Genomic DNA, 26,007 nt, shown 5'->3' with positions numbered 1-26,007 from the left:
CTTTTGTTGAGGGTTTTTCCTCCCTTTCATTAGGAATCTTTATCAGAAGTGGAGGAGAAGTACAAGAAGGCCATGGTCTCTAATGCCCAACTGGACAATGACAAGGGGAACCTCATCTACCAGGTGGACACACTCAAAGATGTCATAGAGGAGATGGAGGAGCAAATGTCAGAGCTACGCAGGGAAACAGAGGAGAAATCAAAGGTATTTTCAGTTGAAAGGCCCATCAAATCAAATTTCAGAGTAATAACTGTACATTTTATAAAACTATTTATTTTATTCGGTTGATGATTAATCAGATTAAAAAAAAATGCCATTTTTATCATTATTGACCAGCAATTTTGTCATCACTGTGCACAGACCCAGATTATCGATAATGACATTCGTTTTCAACTATTTTAATTAACATTGATTAGTTGTTTGCAGTTTAAAGACGCAAGCATTGGCAGACTATTTATGAATTTTCTTTTTTTCTTTTGATTGCCAGGAACTAGAGAGGCAGAAGCACACATGTTCAGTCCTACAGCACAAACAAGAGGAGCTGAAGGAGGGCATCCGCCAGCGAGATGACCTCATTGAGGTAGATCCCAGAACACAAATGGTTTTTCTGACCCTTAAATTCCAGTTGAACACATCAGAGAAGGATGCATTAGACATTTTTAAAAGCTATTGCAGAAGATTTTGAAATCAAGCTATAGATGATTTAATTACATACAGTTTGTTTGAAAAAGGATGGTAAAAGAATTAGGTTCAAAATCCTCTTTCACACTTTTCCATTCAGATTCCTCTGTTCTCCTCCATGTCTCATTGCTTCTTGGTTGTGTCTATCTTGTATCTGTCCTCTTTTTTTTTCCTCCTGCTTTATTAAACACCTTTACAACAACTCAACTCCAGGAGAACCAGAAAATTCAGCAAAAACTAGATACCCTCACAAGGGAGGCGTTTGACCTGCAGGAAACTGTTAACTGGAAGGACAGAAAGATTGCGGTAGGATGGTTTAGGAGATGCTGTTTGGATTGATGGGGAGAATAGACTGTTATTATTGTTGATTAACTGCTCATAAATCTATTAACCATCTATTAAAGCTGATGTGTGTAATTTTTTTATGTGGAAATCCCAGCTTAATATGCAGAATCAAAGTGTAACTTTGTGGCTCTCAGATTGAATGAGCGGCCTGTTCAGCCCGACACAGCAACATTAAATCAACCAGTGGTGTAAGTTTTGGGGCAGGACTATCTGTTTATACAACCAATAGGGAACGAGGGGAGTTTTTTGTAATCTGTTTGAAAACAGTGATGATTTTTCTTTTTTATTCCGATTGGTTTCAATAGTGGCACAGAAATTACACACTTCAACTCTAATTTTGCTAGACAGCGATATTTCTTTAGAAACAAAATGACTTTATTTGTAGTCATATAAAAAAAAAGAATGCCTTTTTAAAAATGATTAATGTGTGGCTAATATAATGTGCTTGTATGCATTTACACATTGACAATGACATTGTTTTTATTAGAGGTTGACCGTTATCTGTTTTAATGATTAATCAGTGTCGATAGTTGCTTTTTGGAACTATTGGTTATCAGCAAAAATCGATGCTGGTAGTTGCCAATAGTTTTTTTTTTTTTTTATTCCTCTGTGGCCAAAACCCTTCATCTGAATATCTAGGCTACAAAAAGCTTAATTTGTTGAAAATGTACATATAGAGCATTGTAACGGAGCCAAGACATGAGATGTGAGCACGTTTACTTGCACGCTCTTACGCTGATTATGCTTAATAAGCCGTCAATGCGTGTGGTAATTTAAACACAATAAATGCCGTTCCTTTATCGATGTAAGGTCATAAACGGTGTAAGAATAAACCGGTCAACACGGGTAGATTTCGTGTGGCATGTAAACACCTTAACTGCCGTTCTTACCGTCTCATCCAATGTGCACACATGTTGAGTGCATGCCTCTTCACGGTTTGACGTCAAAAATGGAAAATAACCTGATTATTTCAAATGTCATGTAAACGTGGATTTCTTGATTTTTTTAAATAAGCTGATTTTTGGGAGTAACCAGCGTATTGGTGTGCATGTAAACGTGCTCAATGTTTATGGACTAATTCACGATTATTAATGCAAATGTTTTTTAAAAAGACACTTGAAAATTGACAAGTGATCACTGATGATCTACTATTGAAGAATGTTGATCTACTGTTTATTAATGACTGCTCATACACTATTTATTAGCCCGTATGGCAATGTTTACTTTATACTGATGCTATTGTAATATATTGTAGATAATTGTGTGTTTGCGTGAACTGGAAGCACAGACATTTCAAAAGAAGAGTCCCCGGTGTATTTCGGCTTGTTTATAATTAAAAGTTCTGCGACGTGCACCAAATCTTCATTTTTTTTTTTTTTTTCTGGTTATTATTGGGATTTTGGTTGCAGAACAAACACACATTTGTGATTGTATTAATTTTGGACTCTTTGGACTTTGGTCTGTCTGTGCTCGTCACAGTAAGGAAAGACTTGGAACATTTATTAACATTCAGAAAATTCATTTATCTGCCTTTTCCACCACCTTAGTTATTGGTATTTGCAAAATCCACTATCGGTCGACCTCTAATCTTTACAGTTTGTGCTCATAGGCTTGTTTTTTGGTGAATTTAATGGGGTCATATCTTGAAAAATCCATTCTTTCTTGATCTTTTGAAATAACAGTATATTGTACAAAATAAATGATAAAAGGGGGTATGATATGACCCCTCTAAAACTGAAACTGAATCTTTAAGCATGGCAGTTTCAGTAGTTTCACCACACCTGTGTACCTTGTTCTGCCCTCTGCTGGTTACCTGTAACCCTCAGCCCTGTAAACCAGTGGTGCTGGTGGAATTTGTGACCTTTTTTTGGTGGAACAAAATCATTAAAGTGTCGCAAAGTACCGTAGAGTTAAACTACAAAATCTGCATAGTGTGTGAAAATACATTATATATTACATGTACTTGTTTTGAAAAGATCAGTTACTTTTACTATTGACATAGCTACTCACTACTGCCTGAAATCCATTAATTGTTCATAATATAAACTAAAATATACATACTAATAAAAACAAAGCAGACTAGTCGAGTATATGTGTGCTGCCTTTACTCCTTCACTTCCTGTACTGCTCATTCGTCAGCATGGTCTTTTTTCACCCTGCCATCTTACTGTGACTGCAGCCAGTGTTCATTCTGTGTTTGCCGCTGTCTCTTTTCTCCTGCTCGCTTGACTTCTCTCTCTGTTTTCCTGCCCTGCGTTTGGCCAGGCGTTAGAGAGACAGAAAGAATACTTTGATTGCATTAGGAATGAGAGAGATGAGCTCAGGGATGAGCTGGCTGACCTCAAGGGGAAAAGCCGAATGGGAGAGGTACGTTCTTAAAACGGTTCTGCACAGAATGAAAACAGATCTTGTGACTGGAAAAATATGGATAACTGCTTAGAGATTTTCTTTCAGTTGGTAATTCTAGGTTTGTATCAGTTTCACCTTCATTGTGCTGATCACGTACACAAACTGCACTATCCACTCACAAAGGGCTCTTATACTCTGCTGAGGCTCGTTCCTCATTGTGTCCTCTCCTGCCCCTCTCAGAAACATGGGCTGGTCATCATACCCGAAGACACACCCAATGGAGATGTCAATCATGAATCCCTCACCTCAGGCATCACCGTGGTAACACAGGAGGCAGCACAGGTGTTGGAGTCAGCAGGAGACGGACCTTTGGGTGAACCTCAGAATATACAGTCAAGTGTATTCATTATTGTAGTATGCAACAATGAGATTGTAACACTTCTTTCACATGTTCTTACCCCAGATGTAAGACTACGAAAGCTTGCTGATGAAAAGGATGAACTTTTGGTCCAGGTATGAATATTTAATGAGGTCCAGAAGTCTGAGATCACTTGGGGAAAGTGCTTCTATTTGTTTTTTGTTTTGTTTTTTTCTTACAAATTATATTATCAGCACAAAAAATTGGAATAAAAAGTTTCATTGAAAAAATTCTGCAGAATTTCAGAAAATCTCAGTATTTGGTATACCCCTCCCCCAAAAAATTTTTTTTTCTTTTTTTTTCCTCTGTGGTCTCTTTTGGACCCCACTGTCCAATGAAATCAGAATTGTATAAAAAAAAAAATTTGGCATAGCTGAATTAAAGTAGCATGCGCTCTGTGCTCTATTAGATCAGAAAACTGAAGATGCAGTTGGAAGAAGAGAGACAGAAACACTCAAAGATTGACGGCGTTTACACAGAGGGAGAACGAATGGAGAATGGCACTGATCTACATTTCATCGAGATGCAGAGTATGACGTGCATTATGATGTCTGCATTAGTATACTTTACATTTACAGCAGACACACATGCTTTAACACTTCTCTCTGTTTCTTGTAGGGGACTCCAATAGGCAAATAAGTGAATATAAATTTAAGCTCTCAAAGGCTGAACAGGAAATGGCAACAATGGAACAAAATGTGAGTTTGTTTAAAATTCTATGTTGTAGTTATGTGTGACCATATCAGTGGGTGTTTTGTGAATAAAACCACATGGAATGTTTTTGTTAGTGTTTATATGATAAAATAATGTAAAATATATATTTTAAGGGTTTATTATTATTAATAATAATAATATTTGAAAAGGGAACATCATTTCAACCAAACAGCCATTGTAGCAAAAATTCTAAATGTTTAAAGCAATAACTATAACAGTGAAAATCTAGTTAAAAATAATCAAGGCATGTTTTCCACAGTTTTTTAATAATAGGATCAAATGGGCAGATTCAATTCATATCAAGATTTATTGGCAAGAGGAACTTGGTTTTAGATTGCCAATGCATTATTATACATTCAGATATAAAACAAATTCAGTGCTGAAGCTCAATTTACTGAAGTTTAAAATTTCAAAACTATTATTTTCTCTGGCTGCCGTTCTGTCTCTGTTGCGCACATGCTAGGTCTCTCTCTCGCGGTTTCACATTTGACACTGTTCAGATGACAGTGAGAGAGCGTTTTCAGGCGATGCAAAGAGATATGCCAGGTTGCCCGTATCTCTCCCACACCTGGCTCACCACTTGCAGGTGAAGTCTCCATTCAACGTACAGTAAATCTGCTCTCATGTTTTTTATGCCCGCGACATGCGTTGTGTTTAATGAATAAGTGTGCACTGCTTCACACAATCAGTTTCTGTGCCACAATGTGCAGTTGATTCAGGTGTGTGCCTCTTGAAAATGTATATATTGCAATTTTAGCCACAGGAAGTGTGGAAAAACATTAGTGACGTTTCAGGAAGTAAAAGAAAGGATGCTGCATTAATTGCGTTAAACAGTCAACTATTAATCGCAGAAATTTAATTTCCCAGCCCTAATACATAGTAATAAACAACAACATTTAGCTACATACAGTACTGTGCAAAAGGGATCTTTTCTACCAAAAGATTAGGCTAATATATTTCGTAGAGTTCATCAGTCGATGGCACTTGGATATTAATATTACAAGATAAGATCAACATTTGTTTTCAAACTGGGGGACAGCAGTCCAGTTTTTGTGTTTTTATACCCTTGTGCAAATAGTCTGATACTATTTGCACCCATATTTAAATACTAACATACAGTATATGGGCATCACTGCAGTGTTTATTTAGAGTCCAACAGACACACTACATTAGCCCCTAACCTCAAACCTAACCTTACCTTAGAAAAAATAACCTTGTTTTACTAAAGTAACCATGGTTTAACCATGGTATTTTTAGTAAATTTACAATAACCACGAAATTAACCATGGTTACTATATTACCACCATATTACTGTACTAACACCATGGTTAATTGCATTAAAACTATGGTTTCTGCTAAAAAAACATGGTTACTACAGTATTAGTAATTCTGTGATGCAATGCTGAGCCGCGGGAACGAGTGCAATTGACAGACCCAGACTCCGGATCATCCTTTTCTGCACTCCCCGACATTCACTGTGAACAAATCAATGCAATGAAATCAACATTTATATTCATTTTTATCTATTATTGTAAGTAGTATTAAAGGAAATATTGTGGAAACAGGAAATTGGATGGGAAAAAGAGGGGGACAAAATGCGGATTCGAACCGTGGTCACTAGGACAACAGAACACTCACACACCGTTTTTACACCCCACGTCACTGCAGCGACGTCTATTGTTCAGTTTGTTGTATATTTCTGTGGTTCCACCAGACTATTGGGGTGCAAATGGCTGCACTGTGTGGCAGATGCTATTTACACCATTTTATATATGAATAATACCACGCAGAGAGTTCCATGAACAGTTTTGTGTGATGATGCAAATGAATCCGAGTTATGAGTCAATTCATTGAAATGGAGAGTTTGAACTGATTCAGAGTATTGTAGTAAGTGTTATAATTGTTTTGTTTTTTTGTGTCTTACAGATAAACAGACTTGAAGGACAGGTGTCCAGATATAAAGCTGCATCAGATAATGCTGAAAAAATAGAAGATGAACTGAAAGTAGAGAAAAGAAAACTTCAGAGGGAGGTATGAATCCAACACTGAGAAGCCTGCTGTTAAAATAGTTATCTCTGCTACAGACCTAGACCCATATGAAATAATCAAGGTTCCTATAGTCATAGAACATTTTGAAATATCATGGTACTGTGGTTTAAGGTAGTAAAACATCATGGAAATGAATGAAATCTTAAAAGTCATGGAAATGTACAAGTGATTTTTGTAGTCATACTTTGCATCAGGGTTTAGAAAGCAAAAATCCTCAACTGAGCTGCATTCAAATCTCATGACATTTTTTGTCTTATTGAAGACATACAGTATGTGCACTAAAAGCATAAATGTCCACTAGTATAATTGCTTAAATCCAAGAATTCCAATGAATGGTACCTGACAAATGGATGTGTGCTCCAGCAATCTCTATTAAATGATATTCAAAACTCATCCAGTCATCATGAATAACTAAAAAAAAAAAAAAAGTCATTGAAGTTGGTCAAAAGGTGTAGGGAAACCTGAATGTAAACCAATACTAAATACAATCATAGAGAAAGTCATGACGCTTTTCATATGAATTTTTATAGTCCAAGTAATGCCAAGTCATCTTGACACATATCTTTTTAATTTGCAGCTTCGTACAGCATTGGACAAGATAGAAGAAATGGAAATGACCAACAACCATCTTGTAAAGCGTCTGGAAAAGATGAAAGCAAACAGAAATGCTCTTCTGTCCCAACAGTAAAGAGACTCGACTTCCAGCACTGCTCTCCAACACCTTACCATAGGAAACCAAAAAGAAATGTGCAGGCCTGCCCTTAACCTCATCTCTTAGCCTCTTATGGTAAAAATATTGATAATATTGACCTACTAAGGTGATATGATCAGGGAGGGAGCCTCTAAACCATTGTGGTTAACATATTTTTTCTTTTCTCAACCTGAGGACATTGTACTTTGGTTTTGTTGTTTTTGAAAGCTTTGTACATCATGTTTGCCATTTAAGGTTTCATTGCTCAGACTGGGTGCTTTTTTATAAGTTGCACAAGTATGGAAGCGCTTTTTAAAATGTAAATTCACACTGTTTCAGTGCCCTCAGCATAAAGGCTTACACAGCAATGTGCCTTCAAAGGGAGAAATGAGGGTTAAATGCATTATAACACTATAGAGGGAAAAAATATCTCTACCGGTACAAAATAGTAATGTGTTTAATAAAGGGTACAGCCATGAGTTGAAAATATATAAAAATCCATCATGTCTGCTACGGTTTCAAATGTTTGTGTTTTTTTCCTTTTTGTTCCAAATATTTAAAAAATTCTTTAAAATAAATGTGTAAATGAAAATGCAGTATGAACTGGTGGGTGATTCATGAATTATGACTGCAGGGCACATTGAATTTTGTTAGGATTAAAGTGCTTTGTCACAATTGACTATATCATTTTTACACTAAATGCGAAGATTTTAGTAAATCTCAGCAAGAGGCCTACATTTGTTTTGTTAGATTTCAGATTTGTCCCAAATGCCACTTGATGCCTTTCACAATGCTAATGTATTCAGGTTTGGTGCAGCATTTTAATCACACTAGAAACTGTCTGACACTTCAAACGCACAGTAATTGTGACTAAAGCAACTGCAAAAGTATACTGTAAATAAACTACACAATTTACAATGTTAACTTATCTGCCTTGCCTTAATTATTTTAGACATATAAAGGAAACTTTCAAGGTGAAGTGTGTAATTTCTGCTATTTCTATATATTGATATTTAGTAATGCAAGTGGTGCAGAAATTACTTTAAAACAGGATTTTGTGTACAAGCATTTTACTTGGCATCTAAAGCTCACTGTGTTTTATGAAAGTGCACATGTTAATAAGACTCTGATAAGGTTAGTGTTTATGGAAATCAATATTAATAAGTTTAATGGTGCATTTGAATTCTTTTTATGCAGACATTGAATTAAGCAGGAATATTTATATGGGTTCACACTTTCAAAAACAGTTCAGTCAATAATATGAAAATGTTTGTGTTTAATAATTTCCAAAAACAGTCAGACACAGTAACTTTTTTTATCTGGAGTACCAATTTAAACAAATCCACAGGTTAATATTAGCTGGTCAACGGAGAGCTGCACTGTGACGGGATGACAGTCTGTTTAAAATGAAAGTACATTTTAATCCAGACAGACATTTATGTTAGTATACCATTGGCATTACAAAACAGAACAACAATGTACTGTGTTTTAGCATCTTTCAAACACTTTGTAGAGTTCAGGCAGACTGGCAATTTGGAGAACGCTGCCATCTTCACTGAAGTGTTTTGGAGGACTGAAGAGAGTGCGAAGAGCTTTGAAAATTATGTGTTCCACCTTCCACTGCCACCTTGTCTCCACATCCTAGAAGTAATTAAACCATTAAAGTCTGGAACACTTGCTTCATACTGAATACTGTGCAGTATTTAACTGTCTGCTACTTTTTAAAAACTCATTTTAATCCCATTGCATGTTCAATTCAGTGAGTGGCATCAAGTTATCAATTAAAAATGGTAATTTTGTTTAATCGGCTCTCCTTATAGCTCTATCAAATACTGAGTCAAGAAAGAGAAGTTAAATTCATGTCTGATCCAATTAATTAGTCATCCTGGAAGTCATTGTGAGATAACATACCCAGGGGAGTTTGTTTTTTGTATACTGCACATTTCAGCAAATGTAGTTCAGTTATTGTATGCATACAGAAAATGTGTATACTACACACAGTATCCATACTATATACCGCAGAAATAGTGTGTGGTAGTGGAAACACGTTTTTCTGAAAACGGCCAAGTATCCCTAAAATGCTTACTATCCACAGTTCCTTGTCTGCTATTTGTGTGCAGTGCACTACCTGAGGCTCTTCTGCATCTGGCTCCAGTGTGTACCGTTTCCTTATGGAATAGAAGTGGCTGCATTCTACACTGAAGTCATGGAAACAATCCTTCTCTCGATCCCAGTTCACCTGCATCATTCATCAGATATAAATAGCAACAAGAAATTGTATTAATTTAGCTAAAACCCACAAGTCTGAATCCTTCTCATTTTAACATTCATGTCCATTATATACACAACCCAATATACTATGGTATCATGAAACGCAGACCTCGGTGGCTAAACGCAGAATGAACATTGGAAGTCCCTCCATGGCAGGAGTGTAATTGTCGAGCAGCATCGGTAGCCCAGTCAAATTCCCTTCCTATAATAAAACACAAGACAAAATGCTAAATAGTTCTTAATTAATGATGAAGTACCAGTATGTTAGTCCCTTATAACAAACAACTGCAGTTCAAATAGCTACATATTGCTAACTGTTGTCTACTGCAGCACAACAAACGTAATGTGTAATTACAAACCAGATAATTCCGATTGGATGAACAACATTCAAAAGTAATGTCAAATGCCAATAAATGCACAACTGTGACTGCTTATTTGCATATTCTCATTCGTTGTTTGGTAATCACCTAAAATTAGGATAGTGAACTATATTACTTGGCAGAAGAACCATTTATTGTTGTTAAATGTTTTAAAAAAATAACTACTTACTAAACACTAGTGTCTTTTATCAGATTGCTGTCCTAGCCGCACAAGGCTGCACATTACAGTGGTTTTACCATGGTACTTTGCCATGTGTGTAACTGACTGCCTTTTGTGGCTAACTGCTTTAATATATAGAGGCAAGTGTAGAGTTTGTGACTCACTCCATCAATTTCCAGGGAAAAGTACTCTTCCAGCATTTCAGCTTTCTGCCTCAGGAAATCCACAATATACTGGGCCAGTCCTTCTTTTGGGCCGTCCTCCTCTGTCCATCCACTCTCTTCTGAATCCAGAGCCAAAATGGCCAAGTCATACAGCGGAGCAGGATTCTTAAATAACACAACTTAATTCAAATGGACTCAGAAATAACATTTAGTAAACATACAATTTCTAATTACATGTAATGTATAGCAAAACTAACCTACAAAAAAAAAAAAACATACCGACAATCGAAGGACTCCAAAGTTACCAAAATCGTAGATCAAAATTTGGTAAAACAGCTCCTGACTGAAAATGTGAAAGGAGAAAATGGGATGCATACTATGTACTCCAAGAAAATAATAGAAGATATTAGAAATAGGGATGCACCGATAAAAAATGTGTGTGCCAATACCGATATCTGATTATTTAGGACAACATTTGCTTATACCGATAGTTTGGTGGTTCTGCTTTTTAATGCTACCTTGATTCAAACCACCAATTTGATTATCATTCATTACACAACTTCGAAATGTATTTAAATAATAACTTAATTCTCTATGTCTCTGCACATCTTTCATATTTTGGAGTAACTGGTCTCAGTTATAAACAAACACTTAAAACAAAAAGCACAATATTAACCCACATTAACATTCTTAACTCACATTAGTGAATTCTGAACAGCCTCTTGTTAGGCTCACATTAAATTAGTAAGATTTCTTTCTTTCTTTATTTTTAATGTCCTTAACACACACTAAAGTAATAGTTCACCCAAAAATGAAAATTCTCTCATTTACTCACCCCCATGCCATCCCAGATGTGTATGTTCTTCTGCAGAACACAAATTATGATTTTTAAAAGAATATTTCAGCTCTGTAGGTCCATACAATGCAAGTGAATGGGTGCCAACAATTTGATGCTCCAAAAACCACATAAAGGCATCATAAAAGTGATCCATAAGACTCCAGTGTTTTAATCCATATCTTCAGTACTGAAATTATAGGTGTGGGTGAGAAACGGGTCAGTATTAAAGTAATTTTTTGCTAGAAATTCTTCTCCTGCCCAGTAGGGGGCAATATGCACGAAGAATGTGAATCACCATAAACACAAGAAGAAGACTATGAAACTAAAAGTTAAAGTGGAGACTGACTGAGCAGTGAGGAGAATTTATAAAAAAAAAACATTTTAATTATTGATCTGTTTCTCACCCACACCTATCATATCGCTCCTGAAGATATGAACTTAACCACTGGAGTCATATGGATTACTTTTATGCTGACTTGTGTGATTTTTGGAGCTTTCAAATTTTTGGCACCCATTCACTTGCATTGTATGGACCAAAAGAGCTGAGAAATTCTTCTAGAAATCTTCATTTGTGTTCAGCAGATGAAAGAAAGTCATACACATCTGGGATATCATGAGTGTGAGTAAATGATGAGAGAATTTTCATTTTGGGGTGAACTATCCCTTTAACTGAATTCTGAACGAAGCTTGTCCCTTTTTAGCCAAGGCTTTATCTTAAAAAATGAAGAAAAAAAAGATTTGAGCTTTAAGGTAAGTAATCAAATTAGTTTAAAGTTTTAACATGAAATTCTAACAGTGTAGAGCTTACAAACTGCAACTCTCTTTGCAATGACATTGTCACCCAATTCAAAGTAAGTCAGAGAGACATGCTTTTCTGACCCCTTTTGGCAGGAAACAACCGGCCCTGATCATCAGCTGTTTTTAAACAATTGTCCGAAAGAGCAAATAATTGCTTTGATACATTGGTGCATCTCTAATAAGAAATCCTTATATCAGTATAATTCTACTGATATTAATCTGATTCTAACCTGAGTTTGGTTGTGTTTAGTAGGTAGAGTTTTGTCTGGTGCTGCACTAGAGTCCACTGAGGACTGACAGAGCCCACAAACGAGTGATTCTGTAGCAGCTCCTGTAAACCTGTTGAGGATACAACAGATTCGAAGTGCAAAATTAATGGTTTGCAATTAAATACTTTTCATTTCTGGGTGAACTATACCTTTAATGTTGCATGACCTTTTTGAGTCTTTTGCTCAATATTCTCCCGAAGTTCCTTTATGCTGGTCAGTTTAATGACACGTCTCCTGGGCAGAGAAGCGGCTGTCAAATCCTCCTTTACTTCGTCAACATGAGGCCTTTTCCTGAAACACCAAACAGACACCAGATTTATCCTAAAATCTTCTTCTGTACAGAGACGAGAATACATGGAAGAAAGAAACAAGCTGAGAAGTTTGTACGGGAGACTAGTTGCAAAAACGGCATTTCACCTGGGTGGTGCATCATCAGGGGGATGTTGAGTGTCTATCTGTGGATCTTCAGTGACACACTGCTCCAGAACATCCATAGCATTCAGCAATACTGTGTCATCTGGCTGGGTTGAACTCTGAGCAGCAGTTGGAGGGCTGGATACTTTCTCTAGCTTACTCTGGGCAGCAGTACTGGTGGAGGCCGACGGCTGGAGAAAAGCATCCAGTTTCTGGGCTTTGCTGTCAGTGCGGACCATCTGGTGGGCGTATACATGCTCCTGGGAATCTGCTGAAGAACCTGAGGCTTTCACAGTGCTGGTGGACACTGACAGTCCTGGAAGCAGTGTCTATGGATAAGGCAAGTCAGTTAGGCATTGATTTGTCTAAATATTAGAATTAGAAGAACCATATAGGTGTAAAACATTCTTTCATTGAAGGTGTACCTGTGTGAAGTATGTGCGTGAGGAATTTGATCCGAGAAGTTTGCTCTCGATGTGTTTCTGAACGCTCTCGATGATGCAGTCCTCATGCAGGAAATGCACCTCGTGCTTAGTAGGGTGAACGTTCACGTCAATGTTTTGAGGAGCGATCTCCAAACTTTTTAGCCAGAGCAAATGCAAAGTATTAATGGCAAGTATTTTTATGGCTATTACAGTATTGTGTTGTTAGCTTAGCAACATGCTAACATCAAACTCTACAGGTATCAGTTAAGGGTTGAGTCTTCTGTGCTACCGAACAGCGCTATTGTGTGATGAATAGTTGCTTTCTACATTGAGCATTCAAAACCAGTCACTTATGATGTTCCATTTTAGTTAGGATGCTTCCTTAGAAAGCAGCTGTCTATGTAGGTAGCAGACACCAAGGCAGCTCACTAGGTTTTGAAACAAAGCTCATATCCATAGAAGTCATTGACGTCAAACCCGACGTGATGTGTCTAATGGCGGCGTATTTGTTTCGAGAGCTACAGCGGAAAGCAAGATTTCCCTTGAATAATTTAAATTACAGCCTATTCTTTACACAAAACAACTGTATGGCTTCAAGAGACTTGGATTATAGTACACGAGTCATAAGAACCACTTTTATGGTGCTTTTTTGCTGCTTTCACTTTCATTAAATTCTAAATAGTAGCCAGGATATTCTTCAAATATTAGATATTCTTCACCTTTTGTGGTCCATGCGAGAAATTCATATGGGTCTAGAATGTAAATGATAACAGAATTTTTTGCTAATCTATTCCTTTAAATTATTCTGTGTGACATTCATTTTTAATGAAGAATACTTTAATTAATTTAAATGAACTTTACCTTAAATAAAGAAAGGGGTGAGTGTTTTTGGGAAGATATGCAGTGTAAACAGTCTCAATAGCTTTCTTTAAGGCACTAGACTCCACCAACCGATCTAGAAAACAGCATATTGTTAATGTTTTCACACAAAATTGGCATAGTGACAGTCTGGTTTTCAATTGATATTGATACTATCTATGCATATACAGTTTTGAAACACATACGGTTGATGAAAAGGATAAGGATGCATTTCTTGACAGAGTAATTGGCATTGGAGATGTAGCCTTTCAGTTTAAAAGCAAGTTTCTGGTCTTCACACCCCACTTCTATCAGCTCCCTGGAACACACAGCAAACTCTCACTTATTTCTCATTTAATGTCAATTTGATGTATCCTTGAGATGAAATGCTTGTGCATATTTTGACCCTAAAAATCTCATTGTTATACATCATGGGACATATTGGCCTGTCCTAAATGACTCCAGGAACTGGATGTTGGCTCCCTATTGAGACATGATCTCTGAATTATTTAATATTAAAAGGTATTAATATATATATATATGCAAATGTAAAACTCAGCAGAGAAAGTATGCAAGGCCATAATACCTAAGCACATCTACACAGGACATCAATTTATGAATAACACCAAGCCGAAGGTTTGGCTTTTGAATATTAATGAGGTAACAGGACAGGACAGTCTAGGAATATTACCTAGCAGTGTCAGAGTTAGCTAATTAATATTCATGAGCTCAGCCTCGCCATACAGTGACATCACAACCCATCATTGGCCCACCACTCTAGTGCCACTGATTAAGTGTTCATCATGATTGCAAAGGTTTTCATAATACAGGTTGACTGATATATCGGTTTTACTGATGAAACTGTGCCGACAGTGTCAGGGTTCTGCCCTTAGTTTTGGGTGTTTTCCCCTTTGTGGCAGAGCCCTGACATGTACATGTTCCATGTCTGTTTTATGTCTTGTGTCTGGATTCAGCCACTTCAGTTGGTTTGGTTTATTTACTCTGTGGCTGAGTCCAGGCACTTGTGTTTTTCTTGTGTTATGTGAATGCACTTGGTTTTGTATTTTCTCATTTCCTTGTGCATTCGTGTCTGTCTTGTCTTCAGTGATAACCCCGCCCTCTCGTTTGCTTTGTTACCTGTTTGATTATTAATTTATTAGTTTCACCTGCCTTCCTCGTTTCCCTCCTGATTTCTCTCCCTTTATAATCTCGCTTTGTGCTCTGTCTGGTGCTAGTTTCTTGTGGGATGTTGCTTGTGTTTATGTCCTCTGTTAGGTCTCTGCCGGTCATGTTCCTGTCCAGTCGGATTTCTGTTGGTTCCTTGTTCCAGCCCGTCACGGTGTTGTCACCCTGGACTGTGTAGTTTTTGTTAAATAAAAGCCCTAATTGCTACTCTGCACTTGAGTCCTGCCATTTCCTCAAACAAAACCTGACAGATTTTTGGAACTATCGGTTATCGGAAAAAAACAATGCTGATAGTTGCTAATAGTTTTTTTTTTTTTTTTATTCCTTTGTGTTCCTCTGTTGCCAAAACCATTCATCTGGTGAATATCTAGGCTACAAAAAGCTTAATTTGTTGAAAATTTACATATAGAGCATTGTAATGGAGCCAAGACTGTCACCATCACTGTTTATGGACTAATTCATGATTATTAATATGAAATGCTATTTTTTTTAAAAAGACTCATATGACAACTGACAAGCGATCACTGAATGATAATCTACTTTTAAATAATTACTGATGCTCATACAGTATTTATTAGCCCATTTGACAATGTTTACTTTGTCATGTTTATATTGCAATACATTGTAGACGATTGTAAGAGTGCATGTTTTCTTTCCCATATGTGTTTATGAGCTGGAAGCAAAGGCGTTTTAAAAGAAGAGTCCCTGGTGTATTTCAGGCTTGTTTGTAATTAAAATTCCCACGCTATGCAACAAATCTTCATTTTTTTCTGGTAATTATTGGGGAGTGGTTGCACAACAAACACAAATCTGGGCATTTTACTAATTTTGTACTTTTGCAGCATCTATGTCTGTGCCTGTCAATGTAAGAAAAGACTAAGAACATTTTTTAAACATTCAATGACTGTTCAAAACTATCGGCCGACTGATCGTTTCTCTGTCTTTTCCACCACCTTAGTTATCGTTATCGGTAAAATCCACTATCGGTCAACCTCTGATTTATAGGCATCCTTTTGAATCACAAAATGACAAATAGGAAACCCTACTGTCTCATGGACTTCAAAGACATATGCCACCGAAGGTCATGAGAGGGCAAGTCCACACCAAATGCTCTATTTGAAAAAAAACCTACAGGCGGTAAATTGAATAGTACCTGCTAACAGCCACTCCAAACACCACACGAATGTTGTCCAGCACAGAGGCATTAGGAAGGGTCTTCACATCTGCGACCATTTCGCCTTGCTAACAATACAGTAAAATACAATTACAAAATAGCCTCATAATTAGGACTGGGCAAAAATATAGATTTTCCAAAGCATCGTGATCTTCATTTGTTCAATCTTGGTATTGATTCTCAAGATCGATCTTTTACTCTATGCAGAAACCCATTACAAAGCATAAATCACTCACACATGCAACGACATCTCGCACTATGTGACCAAAAATGTCTGTGATTAGCCACTGGCTGGTTAATGTTCAGATTTCACTTATCAGTGATTTTAGTAGTATAGTGGAGATAAAGTTCATCACTGCGTGAACTTTCTGTTGAGAATTAATTTATCATTGAATAATGTCTCTTTTAATATCCATTATGTGTTTGCAGTAAGTTGTTGATAAATACAAACAAACAAACATATAATTCTAATCATGCATAGCATGGATGCTGTCAAAAAGCCATTCGACTAAAGAGACAGAGCCAGTTTTTAGCACCTGTTCTACAAATCAATGTAAATACTTGTAAATAGTACAAATTATGTAATAAACATGTAACTTTTATATAATATATAAAATATATATATGAGTTACAGGTTATACATGTAATATATACAGGTGAAGTCAGAAGTTTACATACACCTTAGCCAAATACAGTGTGAAACTCAGTTTTTCACAATTCCTGACATTTAATGTAGAAAACATTCCCTGTCTTAGGTCAGTTAGGATCACTACTTTATTTTAAGAATGTGAAATGTCAGAGTAATAGTAAAGAGAATAATTTATTTCAGCTTTTATTTCTTTCATCACATTCCCAATGGGTCAGATGTTTACATACACTTTGTTAGTATTTGGTAGCATTGCCTTTAAATTGTTTAACTTGGGTCAAATGTTTTGGGTAGCCTTCCACAAGCTTCTCACAATAAGTTGCTGGAATTTTGGCCCATTCCTCCAGACAGAACTGGTGTAACTGAGTCAGGTTTGTAGGCCTCCTTGCTCGCACATGCTTTTTCAGTTCTGCCCACAAATTTTCTATCAAACTGAGGTCAGGGCTTCGTGATGGTTACTCCAATACCTTGACTTTGTTATCCTTAAGCCATTTTGCAACAACTTTGGAGGTACGCTTGGGGTCATTGTCCATTTGAAGACCCATTTGCAATGAGCTTTAATTTCCTGGCTGATATCTTGAGATTTTGTTTCAATATATCCACATCATTTTCCTTCCTCATGATGCCATCTATTTAGTGAAGTGCACCAGTCCCTCCTGCAGCAAAGCACCACCTACAACATGATGCTGCCACCCCCATGCTTCACATTTGGGATGGTGTTCTTCGGCTTGCAAGCCTCACCCTTTTTCCTCCAAACATAACTATGGTCCTTATGGCCAAAACAGTTCAATTTTTGTTTCATTAGACCAGAGGGCATTTCTCCAAAAAGTAAGATCTTTGTCCGCATCTGCACTTGCAAACTGTAGTCTGGCTTTTTTATGGTGGTTTTGGAGCAGCGACTTCTTCCTTGCTGAGCAACCTGTCAGGTTATGTCGATATAGGACTAGTTTTAATGTGGATATAGATACTTGTCAACCTGTTTCCTCCAGCATCTTCACAAGGTCTTTTGCTGTTGTTCTGGGATTTATTTGCTCTTTTCGACAGAGTGCGTCTCCTTCCTGAGTGGTATGATGGCTGCGTGGTCCCATGGTGTTTATACTTGCATACTATTGTTTGTACAGATGAACGTGATACCTTCAGGCATTTGGAAATTGCTCCCAAGGATGAAACAAACTTGTGGAGGTCTTGGCTGATTTCTTTTGATTTTCCCATGATGTCAAGCAAAGAGGCACTGAGTTTGAAGGTAGGCCTTAAAATACATCCACAGGTACATCTCCTATCAGAAGCTAATTGTCTAAAGGCGTGACATCATTTTCTGAAATTTCAATTAAAAGTGAAACAATCTGTTTTACTCATGTCATGCACAAAGTAGATGTCCTAAACGACTTGCCAAAACTATAGTTTCCTAATATTAAATCTGTGGAGTGGTTAAATAATGAGTTTTAATTACTTCAACTTTGGTGTATGTAAACTTCTGACTTCAACTGTATATATATATATATATTATAACATTTAAAATAAAATAAATATTATAGTAAAAACAAAAACTTAAAATATATAAAAGTGCACTCTAATTTCTAATGTATCTAAATATTATTTCACCTTCTTAACTGCAAAACTTTTCCCAGAGTTGTGAATGGCATATCTGTAGGGCAAGAAATACTTTTAGGTTGATGTGCATCTCAGGGCAAAACAATTTCCAAAACAAAACAAAAAACTTCTGAAATGAGTGATAAACACACCTGCTTACAACCTCAATGATTCTAGAATATTCCTCACTGGGGCTTTTCAAAGCTTTCCGTCGAGTAGACACATTATAGAACAGATCCTCTACCTAAAGAAGACCAAAACGTTTATTTTTAACCAAAATCAACATGAAATTTTTGCTTTGACAATAATGCCAGGTGAACCTACAGAAATCAATGTGCCCTGGTTTCCAGCGCAGGGCTTGGGTGAAGACTTCAGCTTTCCATCACAATAACTGGCCCTGTAAATAAAAATTAAATTAAAACATTTTGCAAATAAAATCATAAAATCTCCAGATGTATTAAAAGATGATGGCAAACTAAAGCAATAAGCTCTATAACATGCATTGCAATGGCTTATTGTTTTTATAAAATGGTGGCAACATAAATATCGTAAAAGACACAAATGTTCAATAAAGTTACATTTATTTATACTAACAATCAGAATAAATAATCCTTCCATCAAGTAATAGCCCTTAGGCTGTTTACGGTTGCCATGTACTTCAGCAACTTAAGTGAATAAATATAGAATGTACTGTACGGTCAAACGTGTGCACTTTGCATATACAATACATTGAGTACCATATAATTCATCCAATCAAAATGAGATAAAACATAATACATCACTAATTTAATCATATACTCTATATTCTGCATACCTAGTAAAATATGTAAAAGGTGAAATGTAAATAAATTACCTGTAGGCACATTTTGCATCAGCTGTTTTGGTGGTTATTGTGACATGGGCTACATGACTTACACTGGCGAGAGCCTATAAAAGATGATGTTCTGATTTAGTAAATTGATTTGCAATACCCACTGCGATAAGCTGTAATGAAGCATACCTCTCCTCTGAATCCATATGTCGCGATTGATGACAGATCCTCAAAAGTCTGAAGTTTACTGGTTGTAAAACGTTCACAAACTATTTCCATATCTTCTTTCTGCCAAACACAAAAGCGCAAGCTCTAAACAGGACATCTGCCATTTAAAAAAGTTTATCCGTGTGTGTGTGTGTGTGTGGTGTTAATAAGTGATGTACCCTGATGCCAGTGCCATTGTCCTGGATGAGGATGAGCTTCAATCCACCCTCTTTTACAGTTATCTGAATATTTGTAGCCTTCGCATCTAGACTGAGGATTAAAAACACAATATTAATGTCTTATTTTATCACTTCAAACTTGATGATAGTGAATGGAATGATATATTAGTAACCAGACAGATAAGAATACAAACACACATGGAAATCATAAGTGATATTATCAATAACAATAATAAAATTGTCTCTAGTATCTAAAAACATACTAAATTATAGTGATCAATAAAACTAAGTGATAAATAAATAGAAAGTCATCACTTTAAAGTTATAATTGATAAATAAATAGTGTCAGCAGTCATTTGTTATTAGTGATAAACATAATTGACACCGGTTGTTGATAGTAAATAATTAGATATAGAAGTGTCACTAGTTACAAGTTGATTAGTTATCAATAGTCATAATAAATAAACATGACTGGCACCAGTTATTAGTGTAAAAGTTACCCGATAACTAGTGATCAATATATAGGTGTCATTGATCACTATTTTATTAGTGATAAACATAAGTGACACCAGTTAATGGTTATAAATAATTGTGTAAATAAGTGTTACAAGTTATTAGTTATCAATAAACATGACTTAGTTATTTAAAAGTTATTTATGAAATATAAAAGTGTCACCAGTGTGTCACCATGTTTTTTTAGTGATATACACAGGTGACATCGGTTATAAGTAAGAAATAATTAAACTGTCAGTGGTTCTAAGTTAGTTATTAGTAAATGAAGTGTTACCAGTTCTCCATCATCTCTTTAATGGCGTTGGCAGGCCGCTGGATGATTTCTCCTGCAGCGATACGGTTCACTACAGTCTCGTCGAGTCTGCGGATGACTCCCGCCATGCTGAACTCTTATTCATTCACCAAGTAAACACAAACACCTCTTGGACGTTTGTTTATCGACGCTCACATACGACCGCGAGCCGCGCAACTCCACGCGCCAAAGAGCAGCGCCCGCCTCCTGAATCCTGATCGCTGTGATTGGTCGGTGGTACAGCTACATCCGCTGACGTCAATATCGAAGTGACGTTTACCGCGGAAAACAAAAGAAAAGGATTGAAACTGTACTTCGTGAGACAGAATCCAGCCCCTCTGTCAAAATGTTGTATTTGAACCAATTTTTATAATTTAGTTATTATCTTTTAAATGTGTTTTTACTTTTTTTGCAAGCCTAAATATGTAAAATAAATTGTAAAATAAATAAAACAAATTAATCCTTAACTATTTGTAGTGAACATTTCAGGTGGAAGCTGGGGACAGGAGTGACGCTGTCTGGCCAATTGACTGCTCTCTTCTTAATTAGAAAAATGTTTCTGCCATGTAATTCAGTCAGAGCTCAGAGGCTCAAAGGCTAAAAGCCGGAAATGGATTTAAGAAAAGGATTTTACCTAGGATAAGGATTATCCTAGGTAAACCAGGTTACCAACGGTCAACAGATGTAGAAAGGAAGTCCCGCCTTCAGGTAAAAGAGCCAATCATCTTTTAGATACAGACATCACATGTCAATCAAATTGAGAACGCGCATGCGCATTAGCTATACAAGACAGGAAAATTCGGTTTTTTAGCGTAACATGAGGTTAAGCAGCACTATGATACCAGTGTAGTCAGATTTTACTGGTGATTTTAAATATGTTATTTGATCGTAATCTTGACCAACCATTTTGGTGATTTTGTTTTTTGCTCCCCATTCAAGTAGATAGTAGCTGCACTGGCAGTACGCTTGTTTACATAGAAAAATTATCACACAAGAAATTGTAACTGTGAAAGCTTTTTCATTTTAATAGATTTTGTTTATTTCGAACATTTGCAAGTGCATATCTATCAAAGCCAAGACTCGCGCTGCCTTTCAGACTGCAAGTGGTAAATCTTGACATTTCAAATGCCCCCTCGGGTAAATTATCCTGGCACCGACTCTCACAGTGACGTCATCGTATAGCAGCCCATCAAAGGCTGTTCGCGAGAGCGTACACATACACAACAGAGAAGCAGCAGACCCGACATGATACCTCTTCTAGCGGAAAGTCCTTTACTCTGATAACTTCTTGGCAAGGGTAGTAGAAATATAGGGCTCCAGAGTGCAGCTATTAGAAAAACGGTGTTTAACACCGATAGTCACTACATGGATCAATTATCAGCCGGCTCAATGAACAGGGCAGCACGAGCGCAGAGAAGTCTCGCTCTCCATTGCCCAAAACGCGAAACTCATTTTAATTTGGCTGTGGAAAAACCCTATGAAATCCCTTAGTGCCTTGGTGATTTAACGAGTTTAAAACCATGTTTAACGGTACACCATTACAAACAACACTGACCGGAACATAAATTAAAAGGCTGTTCAAACCACAAATCACTACCCTAACAAAATTGTACCTTGGATTTACTAGAGTAACAATTACTGTGATAACAATGGTATTCTGGCAGATGTGCAATGTGTTATATTCATACTAAATATCTGTATAGTATTTATATAGTCCTGTTAATTCAACACACTCTCACAGCAAAATCGTAAGGATTCGTACGACTTTTCAAAATTTGGCTAATTCGTATGATATTGTATGACTGCACTGCAATGAATTTGTAGGACTTTCACTGTGTCCAATGACGTCGCTGGACATCGTTTTCATCTAATAGGCGACAGTTACTTGCTTCCGTCACACACAACAGCCTACTATGAAAGTTTTTTTTTGTTTGTTTGTTTTTTTATCACTTAAAAAAAAAGAATGCTCAATGCAAGTTAAGCTTAATCGACAGCATTTTGTGGCATAATATTGATTAGTTTGACTTGCCCCTCTTTTTCTTAAAAAAAAAAGCAAAAATCGAGGTTACAGTGAGGTACTTACAATGGAAGTAATGGGGGCCAATTTTGACCGTAAAAATACTAACTTTTTTAAAAGTATAGCTACAAGACAAATAATATGCATGTAAACATTATTTTAGGGTGATAAATTAACTACTAACCTTTTCTGTGTAAACTTATAGCCAATTTTACTATTTTGTTGCCATGACAATGTAACAACAAACCATAATCTAAAAATTACTGTAAAAATGTCCTTTTAAACAACTTTACAGCTTAAATAATACATGAGTTTTAACAGAAGAATTAATGTAAGTGCTTTTATAAAATTACAAGCTATATTCACTTTCATTTTGACCCCATTCACTTCCATCGTAAGTGCCTCACTGTGACTCCAAATTTTGCTATTCTTTTTACAGAAAACGAGGGATGATGCGAAATTCATTTTTGTGGTAATCAACATTATGCCGCAAATACTGTCGAATGAGCTTAACTTGACTGAACTCGGAACATTCCTTTAAGGAATTGTTCACCCAAAAATGAAAATACCTTTCTTCATTTACTCACCCTCATGCCATCCCAGATGTTTATGACTTTCTTTCTTCTGCAGAACACAAACAAAGATTTTCAGAAGTATATCTCAGCTCTGTAGGTCATACAATGCAAGTAAATGGTGACCAAAACTTAGAAGTTCCAAAAAGCACATATAGGCAGCATAAAAGTAATCCATATGATTCCAGTTGCTTAATCTATGTCTTCTGAAGCAATCCAGTCAATTTTGGGTGAAAATAGACCAAAATATAACTATGCTAAACTAAATATAACTATTTTAATATAAATCTTGAAATCAGCAATCTACTTGACCATCATGACTTCAAACTCGATTACACTTCCTAGCGCCGTCTAGTGCTCTGTGCATGTCTCAGGTGCTAGGAAGTGTGTGACAAGGAGGAGGGCGCTGAATCGTCCTAATCAGCCAGGAGGGGGATAAGGACAAGCTGGAGACGCTATAGTTGGAGAGAGAGAGTGACGCACAAAGCTATGTGTGTGCATCTTTTTTTGTTTTGCAGTTTATGTTTGCATTCTGTTTGATTAAACTTTTACATTGAATGTCAGCTGGTTCCCGCCTCCTCCTTGCCCATCTTAAGACCCTCATTACACTGGTGCCAAAACCCGGGAAGGAGGAGGGATGCGCTGTCGTGGAGTCCTTACCGCTGCCGTCTGCCAGGGGAGGGAGGAGTCGCTGCCATCCGCTTGGGGCCGAAGGAACCACTGCTGTCCGCCAGAAAGTGGAAGAGGTGTTGTCATCTGGCAGGGGACGGAGGAGTGGCTGAGGAACAGGGAACAGCTTGTCCAGGGACCGGCAAGCCACTTTCTCTCTCTCTCTCTCCCCCCCTTGCTCTTTGGAGAGAGAGAGAGAGAGAGAGAGAGAGAGAGAGAGAGAGATGCACAAAGCTGTGTGTGTGCGTCTTTGTTTGTTTTGCAGTTTATTTTAGCATTCTATTTGATTAAAGTTTTACATTGAAGGTCAGCTGGTTCCCACCTCCTACTTGCCCATCTTAAGAACATTGTTACAAAGTGTTATTGAGCTTGAAGTCATGATCATGCCTAGAGACTGCAATGGCAAGATGTCCAGTGAAAAAGGAGTTACATTTTGGTCTGTTCTCACCCAAAACCGATTGGATTTCTTCAGAAGACATGGATTAATCACCATTATTGATTACTTTTATGCTGCCTTTACTGTATGTACTTTTTGGGGCTTCAAGTTTTTGGTCACCATTAATTTGCATTGTATTACAATGCTGAGAGCTGAGACATTCTTCTAAAAATCTTTGTTTTTGTTCTGCAGAAGAAAGAAAGTCATGCACATCTGGGATGGCATGAGGGTGGGTAATGAGAAAATGTTCATTTTTGCGTGAACAATTCCTTAAAGGAATGTTCTTGGTTCAGTATGTTAAGCTCAATCGACAGCATTTTGATCACCACAAAACTTAATTTTGACTCATCCCTCCTTTTCTTTAACAAAAGCAAAAATCGAGGTTACAGTGAGGCACTGACAAAGGAAGTGAATGGGGAAAATGAAAGTGAATGTGGTCAATTTATGGAGGGTTTAAACAGAAATGTGAAGCTTATAATTTTATAAAAGCACTTGCATTAATTCTTCTGTTAAAACTCATCAATTATTTGAGCTGTAAAATGGTTTAAATCATTTTAGACATTCAATTTAGGGTTTGTTGACATTACATCATCATACATATGCCACAAACACTGTCAAATGAGATTAACTTGTAGTGAACCCAGAATATTCTTTTAAAGAACATAAATGGAAAGAAGAAATATATTTATGTAATATTAAATATAGTTTAATTTAAAGCTGGATTAAATGATAAACAATAAATGAAAGGATATCAATATTAAAGTTATTGCATTAGTTCATGTCACAGTTCATGCCTGCAATTGAATTACTTGTTCTTATTACTGGATGCAAATTATTGGCTCTTTTGTCAAAGTTGTAGTTGTACTGACAAATCATCCAGATCAGAAAGGAACCATTGTAGGGTCAATTCAAACTGTAAGAACATGTGCTTGGTTGCACAAACAGAAGTTCTCTGTGTTTTTCATATATAGCTGAATGATTATTGTTAGAAACCACAGCTTTTATAATAATCTGAAAATACTACATATTACATAAAGACAAATTCCTAAATTATTTACCCAAATCTGAAGTCTTTTTAGTTCACAAAAAAATTATAAATACTTAACAATCACTTTGGCTGTAACTTAAACTCAAATGCCATGATGAGGTATCTAGCTGTGCATTTGTTCTCTTTTTTATTTATTTATTTTTAATTTTTTTTAATGTTGGGCATGTATTGATCTGTTGTACATGTCTAAAAATAAATTTGAAAGAGTTGCTCATTGTTAATGAGAATGCTCATAATGCTCATTGTTAATGAGAATATTTAGAATCATAAAAACAGAATAAGATTCAGTTCTTTGAATCTGTGCGCACAATGTAAAAGAACCACAAGATTTTAGACATCATCATAACATTTTTGTGGCACTTAATGGCTCAAATGGAATTTTAGTTTGCATAAATTATTATTGTTATTATCATAAACCTTTTTGGAAATTATTAAGCAGTGCAATTATTTGAAGTTTTGGTATCAGTCATAATTTTATTTCAGTTTCTTTTTTTCACGCTTAAGACTATCTATGCTGTATTACACAGATAGTATGTCACTGAAGTCTTTTTGGCAAATCATTTCACATCCTTTGCCATCTTAATTTTAGCAATGGGTGATCACAAAACCTACAGCCAGCAGGGGGGCAAAAAGAGTTCTTGTGTAATACTTCCCGGTTACAGGAAGTTTTGATGATGATTCAGTTCAATAAAACTTTCTTACAAAAGTGGAATAATCTGTCTGAGGAATATGCACACAGCTGACAGGTCTCTTAATTTACTGTGCATATGTGTCATGAGTTTTAAAGCATAGACCGAAATGCAAGCATGCAATAGTCATATCTTTTTGTTTAATGGAATTATAC

At 36.5% G+C, this 26,007-nt stretch overlaps 2 protein-coding genes across 28 annotated transcripts in view; one reads left to right on the top strand and one right to left on the bottom strand.

The window, feature by feature from the left end:
• The window catches only part of lrrfip2 (leucine rich repeat (in FLII) interacting protein 2), a 41,819-nt gene extending 33,648 nt beyond the window's left edge, over positions 1-8,171 (top strand). For 23 of the 27 annotated variants that reach the window (XM_051651359.1, XM_051651383.1, XM_051651382.1 and 20 more), the window contains 10 exons: positions 34-204; positions 488-580; positions 895-987; positions 3,292-3,393; positions 3,616-3,748; positions 3,839-3,888; positions 4,203-4,323; positions 4,412-4,491; positions 6,434-6,538; positions 7,134-8,171. In XM_051651359.1, coding sequence (XP_051507319.1) covers positions 34-204; positions 488-580; positions 895-987; positions 3,292-3,393; positions 3,616-3,748; positions 3,839-3,888; positions 4,203-4,323; positions 4,412-4,491; positions 6,434-6,538; positions 7,134-7,244 — 1,059 coding nt within the window. In that variant the 3' untranslated portion in view covers positions 7,245-8,171. The remainder of the gene's footprint in view (positions 1-33; positions 205-487; positions 581-894; positions 988-3,291; positions 3,394-3,615; positions 3,749-3,838; positions 3,889-4,202; positions 4,324-4,411; positions 4,492-6,433; positions 6,539-7,133) is intronic. The other 4 variants (XM_051651385.1, XM_051651384.1, XM_051651379.1 and 1 more) reach the window with 1 other exon arrangement.
• A 335-nt stretch (positions 8,172-8,506) lies between these two features.
• mlh1 (mutL homolog 1, colon cancer, nonpolyposis type 2 (E. coli)) lies at positions 8,507-20,634 on the bottom strand. Its single transcript, XM_051652076.1, has 19 exons — positions 20,404-20,634; positions 19,617-19,707; positions 19,420-19,518; positions 19,273-19,346; positions 18,744-18,816; positions 18,572-18,663; positions 18,432-18,474; positions 16,163-16,251; positions 14,031-14,143; positions 13,828-13,921; positions 12,967-13,120; positions 12,545-12,870; positions 12,294-12,418; positions 12,089-12,197; positions 10,502-10,565; positions 10,223-10,387; positions 9,628-9,720; positions 9,376-9,486; positions 8,507-8,888 (listed from the first exon to the last, which is right to left on the bottom strand). Exons 1-19 carry the CDS (start codon positions 20,508-20,510, stop codon positions 8,736-8,738), a joined length of 2,175 nt encoding a protein of 724 aa, XP_051508036.1. The 5' UTR covers positions 20,511-20,634; the 3' UTR covers positions 8,507-8,735.
• Positions 20,635-26,007: the final 5,373 nt, after the last annotated feature.

The sequence above is a fragment of the Myxocyprinus asiaticus genome, chromosome 23 (assembly GCF_019703515.2).
Source record: "Myxocyprinus asiaticus isolate MX2 ecotype Aquarium Trade chromosome 23, UBuf_Myxa_2, whole genome shotgun sequence".
Lineage (NCBI taxonomy): Eukaryota > Metazoa > Chordata > Actinopteri > Cypriniformes > Catostomidae > Myxocyprinus > Myxocyprinus asiaticus.
Note: the sequence above shows the minus strand (reverse complement) of the source record. Positions and strands in the feature narration are given on the sequence as shown.